At 40.7% G+C, this 15,056-nt stretch overlaps 2 protein-coding genes across 4 annotated transcripts in view; both read left to right on the top strand.

Moving 5' to 3' along the window:
• The first annotated feature begins 239 nt into the window (after positions 1-239).
• Positions 240-7,167, top strand: cacfd1 (calcium channel flower domain containing 1). Of its 2 annotated transcripts, none has more exons than XM_076758434.1 (5): positions 240-870; positions 2,868-2,940; positions 3,713-3,838; positions 4,079-4,186; positions 4,652-7,167. In XM_076758434.1, the coding sequence occupies exons 1-5, from the start codon at positions 762-764 to the stop codon at positions 4,740-4,742; spliced, it is 507 nt and encodes a 168-aa protein (XP_076614549.1). In that variant the 5' UTR covers positions 240-761; the 3' UTR covers positions 4,743-7,167. The 2 variants fall into 2 exon arrangements, with proteins under 2 accessions (XP_076614549.1, XP_076614550.1); XM_076758435.1 differs by having other exon boundaries at positions 242-870; positions 4,387-7,167.
• Positions 7,168-13,897: 6,730 nt separating this feature from the next.
• The window catches only part of LOC143337734 (carboxyl-terminal PDZ ligand of neuronal nitric oxide synthase protein), a 47,988-nt gene continuing 46,829 nt past the window's right edge, over positions 13,898-15,056 (top strand). Inside the window, exon 1 of one of the 2 annotated variants that reach the window (XM_076757502.1) lies at positions 13,898-14,462. In XM_076757502.1, the coding sequence (XP_076613617.1) occupies positions 14,358-14,462 (105 nt within the window). In that variant the 5' untranslated portion in view covers positions 13,898-14,357. The remainder of the gene's footprint in view (positions 14,463-15,056) is intronic. The other variant, XM_076757503.1, reaches the window with a different exon arrangement.

Raw genomic sequence — 15,056 nt, 5'->3', positions numbered from 1 at the left:
AATGGCAGTCCAGATTTCATTTGTTATTCAAAAAAAGGGGGGATCCTCAGCTCATGACGCATTTTGTACTTTCTATGGAAAGTAAAACGTTACAATATAAAACCTGCTGTATGAAACTTCTCATCTGAACACTGTGATTACAATAGTACCAGATATGTGTTAAAATATTAATCATAATGCACACATCGGCTGATCGGAACACCATGTAAACAAACCATGACGTACGTCAAATCTCTCCCACAATGCACCACTGGCATTGGCTGGGTAGGAGTAGCCTGGGAGGAGAACAACGGAGCAGCAACTTAAACCAAAACAAACCGGGTGGTGAATGGTAGCAGACAGTTATGGAACAGTAAAAAGCGACTTCTGGATAGTTGTTGTTTATTCAAAAGCTTTCAAGATAGTTTAGGACGGATGCAGCGGTGATATCCACTCCTAGCGGCGGCTGGTGGCGGTGCGTATTAGCATCAGCTAGCCGGTTAGCTGGTTTAGCCTGACGGGGGGGTGGGGGTGAGCTTTGTGACAAGCTGCTGTTAACACCAGGCAGCTGGCCCCTTCAGACAAAGGAACGAAAACATAAAAAAATACTTAAAAGTTGAGATTGCATCTGGTTTTACTGATAGGAGCCGCTGTGTCGTATGTAGTAAACAAGTTAGCAGTTTGTTGAGACTAGCTAACTTAGCTATTGTTCAGGGGTCTCAGGCTGACATCTGTAAATACTGGCTTTGGGCAGCTTAAGCTAACATCGCTACAAAAACACAATGAGCTCTGAAGACACCGCAGCGCCTACTAAAGCCACCCCGGAGGATGATGGCATGACATGGTGGTACCGATGGCTCTGCAAAATAGCTGGGGTTGTGGGAGGAATATGTAAGTAGTTGTCAAAGTCCATTTCTTGTGTCACTTTATAAATGTATACATGAAAAGCCGACAGAAATCCGAATGCTACAATAACTACACGTATAGTGAACTATTTAGTTTGCCAGTTGACGTTTAAAGTTTGTGCCTTTTTCTGCCACAGACAGGTACATTTATTGCCTTGTCAGCATACTTGCTACTGTTTTTTGTGTGGACTCTTTAGCTCCGCATTATTATGTGGGTGAGAGTTGAGACAGGACAACAAAGACATCAGATTACTATTTGGAAAAAACAGGATTTTGACTGTATATACTTCCAATTGCTGAGCCAGGTCAGACAAAAGCTTTGTCACAGCCCATTGTCCCCTCACTGCAGCAGCCACTGCTGGACACCGCCTGTTTGCATGGCTTGCTCATTTCCTAACAGCGTGTTCTTCTTAAATTAACCATGATATGGACACACATACTCCACAGCAGCTTCATGGTCTCTCCCCTCAGGAGTTCAGTGTTGCACAGAAGTGATTTTTTTTTTTTACTGCTGGAGTTGCAGTTTTGCAGCAGCATTGCAGCCGTCTGTCCCTCTCTCCTTCACAGTGACACCAGAGTCACGGTGCCTGTATCACATTTACCACCTGGGGCACTGCATATTCAATGGGCTCTGTATTATTAAGGAGGCTGGATGGTCTAAAGGAGAAGGATATTCTACATACTGTAGTTCCTCCATTGCTTGTGACACATAGACACTATGCACATTTATCCTCTATTCTTACTCAGAGTTTCAGCCTGAATCTGCTGTACAGTGCTGACAAATATATATCAAATATATGGTCTGTGATAGAGCGTTTGATGGTGTCATCTTGAGCTCTGGGAAACTGTGGTGGTTAAAATGGCCTCATGTTTTACTGACTAAATAATTAAATTGAGAAAATAATTGGCAGATTAATCAATGAGGAAAATAATCATTAGCTGCACCTGTACTCTGTCCTGTTGTGCATTCTGCGTCACTCACACACATGAATAGCATACCTACACACCTACACAGAGTCTTACTAAGTGATCTTGCTGGGCACACCTGTGTTTGACAAGTCAAAATGACTGTTTGTGCAGTGTGTTAGTTGCAGATTATGCATTTGAGAGGGATTATTTTTTCCACCTGAACCATATGTTGTCCGAAGTAATGAATGTGTTTCACACACTCACACATAGACAGGACCAATGATAATTTTAACAGCTGACATGTCCTCAGTTGTGTTTATATGTTTAAAATAAGCCATAAATTCACTACAGCAGATACACCTCACTACACCACTGAACTGAAATCCATGGCTGGTTTACTGCTGCTGTTTTAATTGCTTCAGCTGACACTTGTATGATGTGTGATGTTGCCATATAACACATTATTTGAGAACTCACTAAAGATTCCCATATGTAGAACGCTGACATGGATTTTTCACAGCTTTTTCAAAATGCACCACCATTGAGGTACTAACCAATGAACCTCTGCATGTTAATAAACCTTTAGCTTATCTAATATCGCAGCACATATTCCAAATAATTAATAGTCAGACATTGGACTTTGGGTGAGGGTTGAAGCACAGTCGTATAATGTTGAACATAAAATCACTGCTATGGCAAAAGCTAAAAACAAGTCTCCATTGAAAAACAACAGTCGTGCTATTCTTGAAATTAATTTCTGTCTCTGTTGCCACTTGCACCCACATGGTGTACATGCTCCATATGTTCTGAATTGCTGATTTTCATGTGATTTTTACAGTGTAAAGGCAGTGCTAATCAATCAGCATATATATATATACACACGAAAATTTAGTATGTACTGTAGTTATCATGGCTTTTAGAGTGTATCTTAACAGCCATCATTTTAAGATCTATCCTCCCCTCTGAGATAAAAAATTTGAGATGAAATGCCAGTAGCTAATGTTTTCTGTATAATGGTTTATGTCTTACCTTAACGATGGCCCTTCTGTTTTGTCTTTTGTCCCAATCATGCAGCCTGTGCCATCTCAGGAGTCTGGAACTGTGTCACTGTGAACCCTTTAAACATTGCTGCAGGAGTATGGATGGTGTAAGTCTTTAACAATGTTACACTTACTTTAATGTCACATGCATGAATTACCTCATTCACAGTCCACGAGGCAAGACATTTTCAAATGCTGTTGATACACAGGAGTAAAAACAACAAACATACTAAAAAGCACTTATTTACTGTGCAGATTTACAGTTTGTGTAATATATGTTTCCCATGCATTATGCACTTGTATGACCTGTTTATTTACATTCCTCTGCACCGTATTATGTTCCATCAATAGTGAGCAGCAGTCTCACGTAACCATGTTGCTGCACCTACTGCTCAAATGACGGAGGTGTGCAGAAATTCTTGGCATGAACACGTTGTGGCAAAGACTGCACTGATTGGCTCAGAATCTGAAGACTGAAGTACATGCAGGACTTTCTTTGTCTGATGTGATGGTAAACATTTTAGACTGATATTTAAGAAAATATCACATTTGAAGACATGAACTTCACCTCCAGGAAATTTTGAAAAACTATTAATCAAGAAAAATGTTGGCAGATTAATCGATAATGAAAATAATGATTAGTCGCTACCCAAAGTCCACTAACCAGCTCACTGTAGAAGCTGTCTCACTGTTTCCTTGCCAGTAAACGTGAGCGCTCCAGCCAACGTGCACCTTGAATGAGGGCAATGACAGCAAAACAGCTCTTTTCTCATTCCCTCCAGACTTCCATCATTCGAGCCAGAGCTGTACAGTATTTGAGGTGGAAATGCAGGAGATGATTCACTGCTGTGTTTGTGTCCTCTCTCCTCCTGTCTCAAGGCTGAATGCCTTCGTGCTGTTCCTATGCGAAGTCCCGTTCTGTTGCCAGTTCATAGAGTTTGCTAATGCAGTAGCAGCCCGTGCAGACAAACTCAAGCCTTGGCAGAAAGCCTTCTTCTACTGTGGGTGAGAACAGCTATGCATGGTGCACGGTGTATGTCAGTGGAGACTTTACTTCACTGTATGAAAAATTTAATTTTTGGAATGTGAATTTCTGGTAGTTATTAACATTGCATAAGCTATTGGACGTACTTTTGGGAATGTGGTTCTTTTATCTACAGCAGGTACTTAATATGATTTACTGACCTTTTTCTGTTTGTTTTGTTTTTTCTCTTGTTGGCTGTCCCCTCGATTGCTAATTTTCAGGATGGCTCTGTTTCCCATATTCTTGAGTTTCTCCTTTACGACCTTGTTTGGGAACGCCATCGCCTTTGCTACAGGAGTTCTGTACGGCCTTGCATCTTTAGGCAAAAAGTAAGATGTCTGTTAGTAGCTGCAAACATGTTATGATGTCATATATCGAAGCTGTTATGAAGCATCAGAATTTCATATAATTTGATTTATTATCAGTATCTATTTGAGTCAAAGCTGTACAGTATGGACATTTTGTAATTACTCATGTCTCTCGGTGTCTCACTCGTAAAACCACCCTGCTAAAATGTCGTTTTAAAAAGGCTCTCATATTAAATGCAGCATTCCACATTATAATCACTTAATAAGATTTTGATTTTATGCTTGGAAGTTGTAACAGCCCTAATGAGCCTCTTGATTTATGCAAATTAACTTTTGACAAGGTGAGCCTTGTAATAACCTTGCAATTAACATTGTCGTCCTCCCCCGTCATACCCGCTTCTACTTGGTATCGACCCACCTCTCCCCCATCATAACTTTTTATCACCCTCCCTCTCTCGCATCCTTTCTTCCTGTTCTTCCTCTCAGGGGAGACGCAGTGACTTACGCCAGACTGCAGCATCAGAAACAGGGGGATGAGGAGAGGATGGCGGGAACAACAAACGGCGCCCCGGAGTGAGGAGCCCCTCCTCTCTTCAGTTCTTGCAGATGACTTTTTTTCTCCCTGTCCTTCATCCATCCTACCTCTTCCTCCATGTTCCTTTCCTCTCTTCTGTTTCTGACACTAATAACAGTGATGGCATTGGGTTTATTTATTTAATGAAAGTGCTGCGTTCTTCTTGTCCTCACCTAACTGTATCTAAACAGGCTGACGATGGATTCAGTCCATTATTTGGTACCTGGTGTGTAAATGGGATTTCTCATTGTGACTCCAAACCTTAGATTATAAGCGTTGTTTTATGCTTTTACTTCTTATGGGTTATATTTATTATTTGTTTCCCTTTTGTTGTTTGTTGCCGTTCTAAAAAACATTTTCACAGGAATAATGTGAGGCGCATCTTTGCAGCCCAAAAGCCTTTCAGGAAATCCAAATAGAAATTAATGTGATTGTAAAATGTACATAATTGACTTCAGGTTGTTCAGTGTGACTTTGAGGCTGTGATTCAGAGTTGTCTGGTTTGGAGAGTGCACTGGGTAAACATAAGTCAGATGGGGTCTGTGTGCGTCATCCTGCTTTTGGCAGCACTCCCAAACATTAATATCGGCTCTTCTGCAGCTCTAACCTCACTGTCATCACAAAGTTTTGGGCAGTGGGGTTTATGTGAATGTATGAATGTTTCATGAAAGAGAAAATCTGTCCATTTTTACATTAAAAGTCAAGGCAACAGGGAAACTACTACTAAAAGTTCTCCTTCCATTTATGATTGGGGTTGTACAAAACTTAAAGTCAATACACAATGAATTAGATAACAAATTAAAGTCTGTATTTGTTTGTTTTATTGATCAGTAATTTTAATTATTTTGAAGAGGACTAGACTACCAATTTTGATTTTATTGTGTTTTAAAGAAACTGCCTTTTTTAAACTATTAAGTTCCATCAGATTTGTAAATAACCTCAGTGTTTCCTTAAGTTTTTACCTTTATTAATCTACTTTTGAGCATCTGCATATCTGCATGCTCTTTGTGTTGATAAAAATAGGATTTGTGATGATGATTTTCATAGTAGGTCAGATTTAAAGTACCAGTGTGTACGATTTAGGGGGATCTATTGGCAGTAAATGAAGAGTCACCAGTTGATACCACTAAATCCTACACACTGGTCCTACATGATGAGCGACATTGGATTTATTGAAGTGTGGCAGTTAGACTTCATGACCTTTGATCAACAATCTAGAAATGAGTCGCCAAAACTTTCATAAAGTATTGAGTATCCCAAAAGAAAAGGAGAAAGCACAACTCTGAACTGCAGCCAGCATTTTTAAACATAGATTAGGCGTGATGGACTGTTTTAACATTGGGGAATGTAAACACCCAAAGATGAAGACCTTTATTTTGGTTTCCTACGTTAATATGTTCATTTTTCTGTTGCTTTAAGCTCATATGTGGCATTCCTGCACTAAACTTTTGGTAGCATGGACTCTGGTAAAGAGGGAATTTCTTTAAAAGCTTTCAGTGCATGGGACGGCTTGTTTACGTATGATTCCTCACGATCAAGCAGCCAGTAGCCAAGTTGTGGCTGCAGATTTTGGGGTACATTGTGTAATGTAAAACTGGAATGTCCTTTCAAAAACATGCACCCTTTTTTTTTTTTTTAGAATCTATTACTGGATATCTGCTATATTTATTATGAGTCTTAATTAGAGCACTCCATCAAAAGGCATTAAGGTTTAATGAGGGGAAGTGTCTTGATTCAGGGACTAATTAGTCTGTATCCCACACAATTATCAGAGCCATTGTCACTCATGTGAGGTATGCAGTGGTCAGCAATGTGCGTTTTTTGTTTGTGTTGTTTTGTTGCCTTGCCTCTGGTGTGTCATCAGTCTTAAGGATGCTTTGGGAATAACTGTTTACACGTACCTCTTACAGCTGTTTCTATCGTAAGTCTATCACTGGCTGCTAGGTGACTGAGTGGATTATTCACACATTACCACCAGCTCTCAGGTATGATAGTTTAGGAAAATGCACAACGTACAGATACAAAGTAGTTTATGCATAGATCATAGATATACTGTAACTACCATACAAATAAACATGACCTTGTGAAAGTCATTTGAGCATTTGTGAAACATCTAAAACATGCACAACCAGCTTTCACGAATGATTAAACACCACATAAACACCAGCATTATGCTCCAGTCTTACACTGCACACTCTTACACTATAATTTTAATAAGATGTGAAAACAAAAAACATTAATTTCCTTGTCCACAGCAATCCGTCTTTATTTTATTGCAGTGAATGTATCCAAGACTCCGATGTTTTGTTTGAATTTACATCTGCAGGTGTCGAGGGCAGCGCTGTAAGGGATATGTGTATAATGTGTGTTGTGATGTGAATCCTTATCCTGTTAATAATTAGCGAATTAAACAGACTTGCTACTACTACCATGGTGTTGGTTTCTTATGGTTAGTTGGGCCACCCCTCCCTGACTTTTTTCTCTAGCGCTATGGTGAGGTTAACAGTTTGGGTTAGAGTATAATATACTGTCAGCTATTGGATGGATGGCCACGATATTCAGACGTTCAAGATGCTTACAAGATAAATTCTACCTACTTTGGTGGTCCTCTCACTTTTTAGCTAGTGCCACCATTATTAAGCATTGCAATATCTTTCTGATGGATTGGCTCACAATGGCCTAATTTGGTGATGCCTTGGATTTTGACTTTTCAACTGTCTGATATCAGCATTTTATGTTATGGTCAGAGGTTGTCATTTTTGATTGGTTGTCTAGCTCAAGGGGGTGGGTCGTACTTAATGTGAGCCTCTCAGAGAGGTGGCCAGCATTGCCTGATTGATAATCTGTGTCGGCTTTGTATTAAAAGTTAAAAATGTTTTTGGCTGGATGTGATGATTTGGGTTAGTTTTTATACCATGTGGGTAGTTTTCATCCATGAAATGTTTGGCTGTGTTCCAATAAATGAATCGGCCGCCCCACTCCAATTAGTTTGATTGGGATTGGCGGGGGCCTAATTTCAGTTGGCTAATCTTCACATGTAATGACCGACGGTTGACAACCCTCAAAATTAAATACCAAAGCAGTTTATTATAACTATTTTCACTGAAACTCCGAGCTCAGTGTGCGGCTGTGCAGAGGGCCTAACAACATGGCGACCAGTGTGCGACACAACGCGGACCAAGTGGCGCTATGGAGGCAAGTTAGCGCGAGGCAAGTTCACTGCAGGACAGGTAAGCTAAACTTTTTTGGGGTGGAAACCAATGCACTAAGTTTATGTTGTGGATTATAGCTGGTAGTAGCTGGTAGCTGGTATCGTCAAAACACTTCTAAAAGTATTAAAATATTATTTTACCAGTACTACCTGTGCCACGATAGTTAGCATCGTTACTGTTAGCATGCTAACGTTTGGTTAAATCACGACTGCGCCGGTGAAGTCTGAGAGCTGCTAGCATGGCTGTAGTCCCAGGTCTGTTCAGAAATTAGTATTATTGGCTGTGATGTTTCACGCGATGAATTCTAAATGGATAAAAGAAAGGGTTCAGCCAACCTATATAAGGCCCAGTGTCTGGTATTTATGAAAATGTGGTTAAATAGCCTATGTTTGTTTATTAAAACAAAGGTCCCTATTTTCCCAGTCATGTATGTGTCGACTGTTGGTATAAACTAACATTGCTAGAGATTAATGAAGGCTAACTTCTCAGTTCATATGGCAAACGAATGAAGGATGATGGACTTTTGGGATGCAGTTTGAATGGCAAAAATCCACTCAGCCTGTGTGGAGATATCAATGTATAAATTCAAGAAATGGTCATGCTTGCAAGTTTGAGGGAAAATCAGCAGGCTGTAAGCTGTAGACAGGTGATTTCAACGTATTTACTTACTGAGAACATAAAACCCTTTGAAATGTCTCCTAAATGTGACATATTAAGAGGATATTGCGCTGTGGAATGCAGGACCCTGGGAACATAGCTCCCAAATCAAGTTAAGTTGGGTCAAAAAGATGATTTATGCTAAAAAAAAAAAGCTGTCACACTTTTATCTTCTGAAATACCCTTAGAAAACCTCCAGAATCCACATCATGTCCAGGGGCCAAATCTGGATTGGAGCAAGTGGACACAACGTCCGTACAAGGATAAAACATGGGCCCCTCAGATTGGTGGACCTGACTATAGGTTGGAATTTCCACGGAGTAACAAAAGATAACCATTCCTTAAGTGTCTGATAAAAGGAAATAATGTTTTAGTGACAACAGTAGTATTTGTCAAATAAACCTTTTAAAGGACCAGTGTGTAAGAGTTAGGGGGATCTATTAGCAGAATATAACAGAAATGGAATATAATATTCACAAGCAGTTTTTCATTAGTGTATAATCACCTGAAAAGAAAAATCATGTCTTCATTACCTTAAAATGCTGTTTAGCTCTCTATATGTACACAGGAAGGGGGTCCTCTTTAATGGAGTCCACCATATTGCCCTGCCATGTTTCTACAGTAGCCCAGAACAGACAAACCAAACATTGGCTGTAGAGAGCAGCATTTCTTTTTGTGAGTTTTGTGTCTACCATAGGCTCTTGTACATGTTTGTGAAGGGAGGGGTGAGGTGAGGTGAGGTGAGGTGAGGGATTTTCAGTTTGCTGCAGTCTTCAACCTCACCACTAGATGCCACTAAATCCACTCTGGTCCTTTTTAAAGTGGCAAAATCTAAGATTTCAGCCCTGGTTGATTTGGTGACACCTGTACTTAGTGGTAGTAATAGCAGATATGGATAACTAAAAGATCATCTGGTTCTTTCTTCGTCATTGAATATTCCAGAATCTATAAATAATAGCAGATCCTGTTACTATAACTGGGCGTATTATGTCTCCTGCTTCACTGAAAAGTGCATAATACATAATTCTGCACAACATCCAAGTAACACTAAGCAAGTGGAGTGGACTTTAAGTAATGTGTTTTCCCAGCCAATGCATCCACGATGTGTGCACTCATTTGGTCTTTATCTCGATCTGTTAGTCATCATGTATTGCTTTGAAACGACGCATAGCAAAGTGATGATTGTTATATCTCTTCTACAGCTTATAAATACCACTAATTGGCATTCAATCTAATGTGACCCAGAGTGTTTGTAATTGTGATTAAGATACTTCAGAGGGAGTCCAATTCAATGAGACGCTTTCATTATTTTGTCCTCCCACTGTACATGAAGCCGTGTTTGTGACATGAATGGCACTTGAAGCCAGACAACAAATTCAAATTAAGCATTTAATTAATTTGTATTTTGTTCAGAGGACACAAGTAGTGCTACCATTTTAATCCATTGTAATAGTCTATTTTTTTCAGTGGGTACTTTGGCCTTGCTACTCTTGTTTCGATCAATAAGACTAATCTCAAATCTTTTTTTTTCTAGCACGTTAAACCTAAGGAACGGTGCATTTTATACTGAGACAACAAAAGGAAAGATTTGAAATTAAAGTCATTCCTTTATTGATGACATGCTGAGACAGATACTAATTAAGTATGAGTAATGAGACCTAATGCCTGTGTTTCCTGGTGAGGTTTGTGTACAAGAGTGTGGTACATACAGATAAATATTCACTGTGGTAGATGTATTCTTTAAAATCACTTGTGTACAGAGGATCACCCCCTTATAGACGAAAGCTATGTATGTTACTGAAACCGTACATATTATTTGGACCATAGCAGGAAGCATACAGAAATACCACCTTCTTTAAAGTAAGTGTAACATTTGAGAAGCCTGAGCAGCCTCACAATCTTCTTAAAGGTTTATACTTCTGGGTGTCAAGAATTTTCTTTCATTTTTTTCTTTTATTAATGATCAAAGAACAACATCTGAAAGGGGATTTTAGGCTGTGAGTGCTGAAGAATTTTTCATACCATGTCAGTCTCATCACAGAAATCCAGGTTACCTGAAGCTTGTTATTTTTCATATTTTGTTTTATTTCCTGCATTGCATCGCTTTGTTTTGTGGGGCATTTTTTGGAGTATTTATGTGTAAAGGGAGTTTTTTTTTTTTTTTTAGGTTTTTTTTTTGCAGTTTTCAAACAGATATTACTTCATATTACGCTTTTTGGATATAAAATCTTGAGTAATGTTACAGTATCTACTGTAAACCTGTCTGAATATCATCGCTCACTCAGTCTCAGTTTTATAGATGAAGATTATTCTGTCTCAATGAGCTACTCATTGTGTTCCTTCACACCAGAGTTAACCTGTGTGGGACTGATGGTGTTCTTAAAGATGTCTCCATGTGTTTTCTTGAAATGCTGCTGCTATTCTTTGAGTTTTCTTGATGTTCTCCCTTTACATCTTTTTCAACGTCGACATGTCAACAAATAAACCACAGCCTTTGTGTTATACCCCTCTCACTTGGATTCTTTTACATGTGGATGGCTGAAGTTTGTTTAATTGTGTAGTGGCATTGCGTGCAAGTCACAGTTTGAATACATCACAGCAAGCAGTATTAAATCAACATCTATCTGAGAGACTGACTTCACATATGGATATGATGTTTGATGTCAAACAACCTATTTTAAAGGTTGTTTTTCTGGTTGTGCCTGTTTAATCAAGTTGATGATCCCCACCTCTCACCAACTAATTAAAACTGCATTACATCAGCATAATCCCTCCCTTGTGGTACCTTCTCTCACCTTATCATTTTCCAGTCTTAATATCATGCCCATTTAGTGCAGATTAGTGGGATTTAGTTGTACCTGACTGCCTGTTATTTTCAAGGTCTAGTCCATCTAAGTGCATCTGCTTCTTCTGAACTGTAAAGTTACCAACTGTAGACAAAGCCCTTTCTTTCATATCCATTATTAATCTTAAAACATATCTGGAAAACATGCTCCAAATTGTATTTTAACTTCAGCAACAGGGGGCGCCATTACTTTATTTCAGTAATGCCTTAGTTTTAATTATTTAAGCCAGTATTTAATTAATTATGTAAGACATTACTACTCCTACTGGTACAAAGGGAGGCCACTTTTTTATGGGAATTGAACCTGTGATGCTCCACTTGCAGGCTTATTATTGGCCTGCACATGCACGGCAGGTTTAATGTTAACACCAGCAGCTGCAGTGATATGAGGTGGGAGCTTGATAATGGCTGAGCATCATGAGAATCAACAATCCATCGTTTCCACTTTATGACCAGTAAACAGACATTTATTGTCTCAACAGATATGTCATTTTGTAGTCATTAAGGTGATTTGTCACGGAGGTAATAATGGCTGTTTAGTTGCTGAGTTCTTATCTACTAATAGACTCTTTTGGGCTCCTGTGGGGAAACTCAAAGGATGATGAAAACAGCCAAATGAGGTTTGTGTGATGAATTTTAGCCATTTGATCGGCATCCTGGCTCTGTAATGCAGTTATGAAGAGCAAACTACCACTTGAAAGATTCATTTTATATTGATAAAGCTAGCCAGAGGCTCGTGGCCTACAGTGTAATCGCTGCATGAGGCAATAAGAAAAAAATGTTGCTTGGATCTGAAAATGCAAAATAAGTTGTTTTAATTTAGGGAATGTTACATGACATGAGACAGCAGAGGGAGAGTACTCAGATCATGTACTCTAATAGAAGCAGTAACACCACAGTGTATAAATACTCTATTAGTCTCTAAAGCTTCCCTTAAGTAACATGTATTGACATCAAAATGTAAAAGTGCTTATTATGCAGAATGGCCTTTGTCAGTGTTATATTATGGGATTGTTATTGCTTTAAAATGTAAACAGTGCTGTAAAGTTGCAGTTGGCTGAGGTCGAGTTATTTTTAACTGCTTTGTTTTATTGAATCTGTAATACTGCATCATATCGTATAAAACTGACCATATGCGTAGTAAACAGTGTTTGAAGTATTCAAATCCTTTAGTAAGACCACGCTGAAAATACGCCGTTATAAGTAATATTCCTGTTTTTATCAGAGAAATTAACTTAAGGTCATTCTGCAATAATTCAGCTGCTAAAGTGACATCTGCATTTAGATCTGTGGGACAGACATCAGTAAATAGGGTCATAAATTGTGGATGACAGCGCACATTTCACGGCCGTGATGTTCGTGCATTAGTGTGATATGTAAGGAAAAAGAAGAGCGCCCCTTCCTCAGGTGAATGAGAATGTCACTGCAGGACGTGATCAGACTGTCAGTGGGAACAGTACCTCAGTAATGACACAGAGGGATACTATCGTAGGGTTTAAACCCCACATTACAAAGATGAATGCACAGTCTGAGAGTTCATTGGTGCAAAACCCATCTGCACTGGTCTACAGACCTGGAAAAAGAGATGGTGAGATGAGTCATCCTTCACCATATTCTCGAGAAGTGGCCGAGTGCATGTGTGGCGTACACCAAGAGAGCGGCCCAGGCCCGAATGCTCGACCCCTACTGTGAAGGGATCTGTGGCTCTGTTGTGCTGGGGGGGCTGTTTGCTGGCTTGGTTTGGCAATCAATACAGATTTGTTCTGGATTATCGCCTTTATTCTATAATTTCTATCCTGATGAGAGTGGTCTCTTCCAGGATGCCCCCATCCACAGGGCACGAGGGCTCACTGAAAGGTTTGGTGACTATGAAAAGGACGTGAATCATGCTGCGGCCTTCACGGTCACGTGTTAGACGGCGCTCTCCACCGCCATCATGAAAACCTGAAATGAGGAAATATCTTAAAGAATGGTGTTCCATCCCTCCAGTGGAGTCAGAAAAGAATCAATGCCAAGGTGCACCGAAGCTGCTCTGGTGCCCCAACACCTCACTAAGACACTTTATGTCTGTTTTTCCTTTATTCCCCCTGCTTGTTACTGGACAGGAAAGAAATATCATCCTGAAAAGTACCTAAAGCTGTCAAAAAGTACAATATTTAATAAAAACTTCGTATAGCACTTGTCTCAGCGTGGTTACAAAGTGCTTCATGAAGCACATGATAGTGCAACAAGAAGGACAGGTAACTAAAAATATGGTCAGGTAATTAGGCTTATATTTGTGAAAGAGTCCCTCTTTACTTTGGTGTAGAAATGCTCCCAGGAATCAGCGTCTCCTGAGGGGGGCGGAGGGACGAACTTGTGTGCCGGCTTTCCTCTCGCCCCCGGGTTGCATCATGCTTGGGAACTTCGCTCCAATGAGGGGTTTGCTTTGTGCTTTGTGGAGAGAGAGAGGGAGGGAGGGAGGGAGGCGGGTGCAGCGGTGCCACCAACAGGACGGGATTCAAGAAAAAAAAAAAAAAGCCCACAGCGAGCAACATCACCTGCGGAGAGAAACGCTGCGTCTTACGCTGGATCCCCCCGCGGCTTTGGAGACGCACGTCCCCCCCACGCTGCTGTGTTTCTTTGCGAGAAGCGTTATTATCAGGAAGGACATCCTCCAGTGTCTCTCGGTGTATTGTCACAGGAGAAGGGGGGGCGCCCAAGTCGGTCCCTCTTGAGGACGGGACCCTTTCTGAAGCTGGAAGCAACAACAATGGACTGCGCTTCCACGGGGAAGTCACTCCTGGAGCCGCGCGGTACTCACACACGGGACTGTAGCGTTTCCAAACCCGCCTGCATCTGTTTGTTCAGTTGTTAAACAGTGTTCACCGCGTCGGAGGGGGGGTCGTCGGTTTGGTGGCCGCGATGCCCGCGAGGAACAGGTACAACCTGGTGGACGACGTGGCGGACTCGAGGGTGCCGCTCCATAACGAGGAGGCTTACCAGCATGGGATCAATTTCCAAGCCAAGGTGAAACCAGCACAGAGTTTTCCCGCTTGTTTTGACGCTGTTTGCGCGCACAGTCTGTTGGGAGTTGCGCTGTGATTTGTTTTTGGAGTGGCAGGTGCACTGGATCCCTTCACTGGATCCACCAAGTTTGAACGCATGGCAGCGCGCACAGCGACACACATGTGCTTCAGTGCTGCACCTCCAGAGGCGGATTGTAGTTTATTCACATTGCTTCAACATTTCATTTGCATAGCCTGACCTTACTAAATGGGGGTGATGTCCTTATGTTTGATGCTCAGAAGTGAACTGAGTGTATTCTCAGGTTTTCCCCAAGTCATTGAATTATTAAGCTCTCAGGAAAGCAGCTACACAGTATTCAGTTTTTAACGGCTCTGTTCACACACACACACACACACCAATCTGTGACTTTATCTCGGGTTGTCTGGGCTGATTTGCACGGCGTAGATTAAAGCTCTTAATTCATTTTAGAGGTAGAAGCGGAAACAGAAAGCACAGTGGTAGAAAGGGTTAAAACCCAGGGAGTGTTTCTGGTCCAAAGTTCAATTACAAGGCGCCCTGTATCTTGTCTCATATTAGGTTTGCTTATTAGGCAGC

The sequence above is a fragment of the Chaetodon auriga genome, chromosome 19, assembly GCF_051107435.1.
Source record: "Chaetodon auriga isolate fChaAug3 chromosome 19, fChaAug3.hap1, whole genome shotgun sequence".
Taxonomy (NCBI): domain Eukaryota; kingdom Metazoa; phylum Chordata; class Actinopteri; order Chaetodontiformes; family Chaetodontidae; genus Chaetodon; species Chaetodon auriga.
The sequence above is the reverse complement of the archived record's forward strand: the minus strand, read 5'-3'. Positions and strand labels throughout refer to the sequence as shown.

Excerpts from the sequence above, each read along its gene's own strand:
- cacfd1 (XM_076758434.1), top strand. The coding sequence starts at position 762 with ATGAGCTCTGAAGACACCGCAGCGCCTACTAAAGCCACCCCGGAGGAT. Across the intron at positions 871-2,867 it reads TGGGGTTGTGGGAGGAATAT|CCTGTGCCATCTCAGGAGTC; the intron begins GTAAGTAGTTGT and ends CCAATCATGCAG. Across the intron at positions 4,187-4,651 it reads CTTGCATCTTTAGGCAAAAA|GGGAGACGCAGTGACTTACG; the intron begins GTAAGATGTCTG and ends TCTTCCTCTCAG.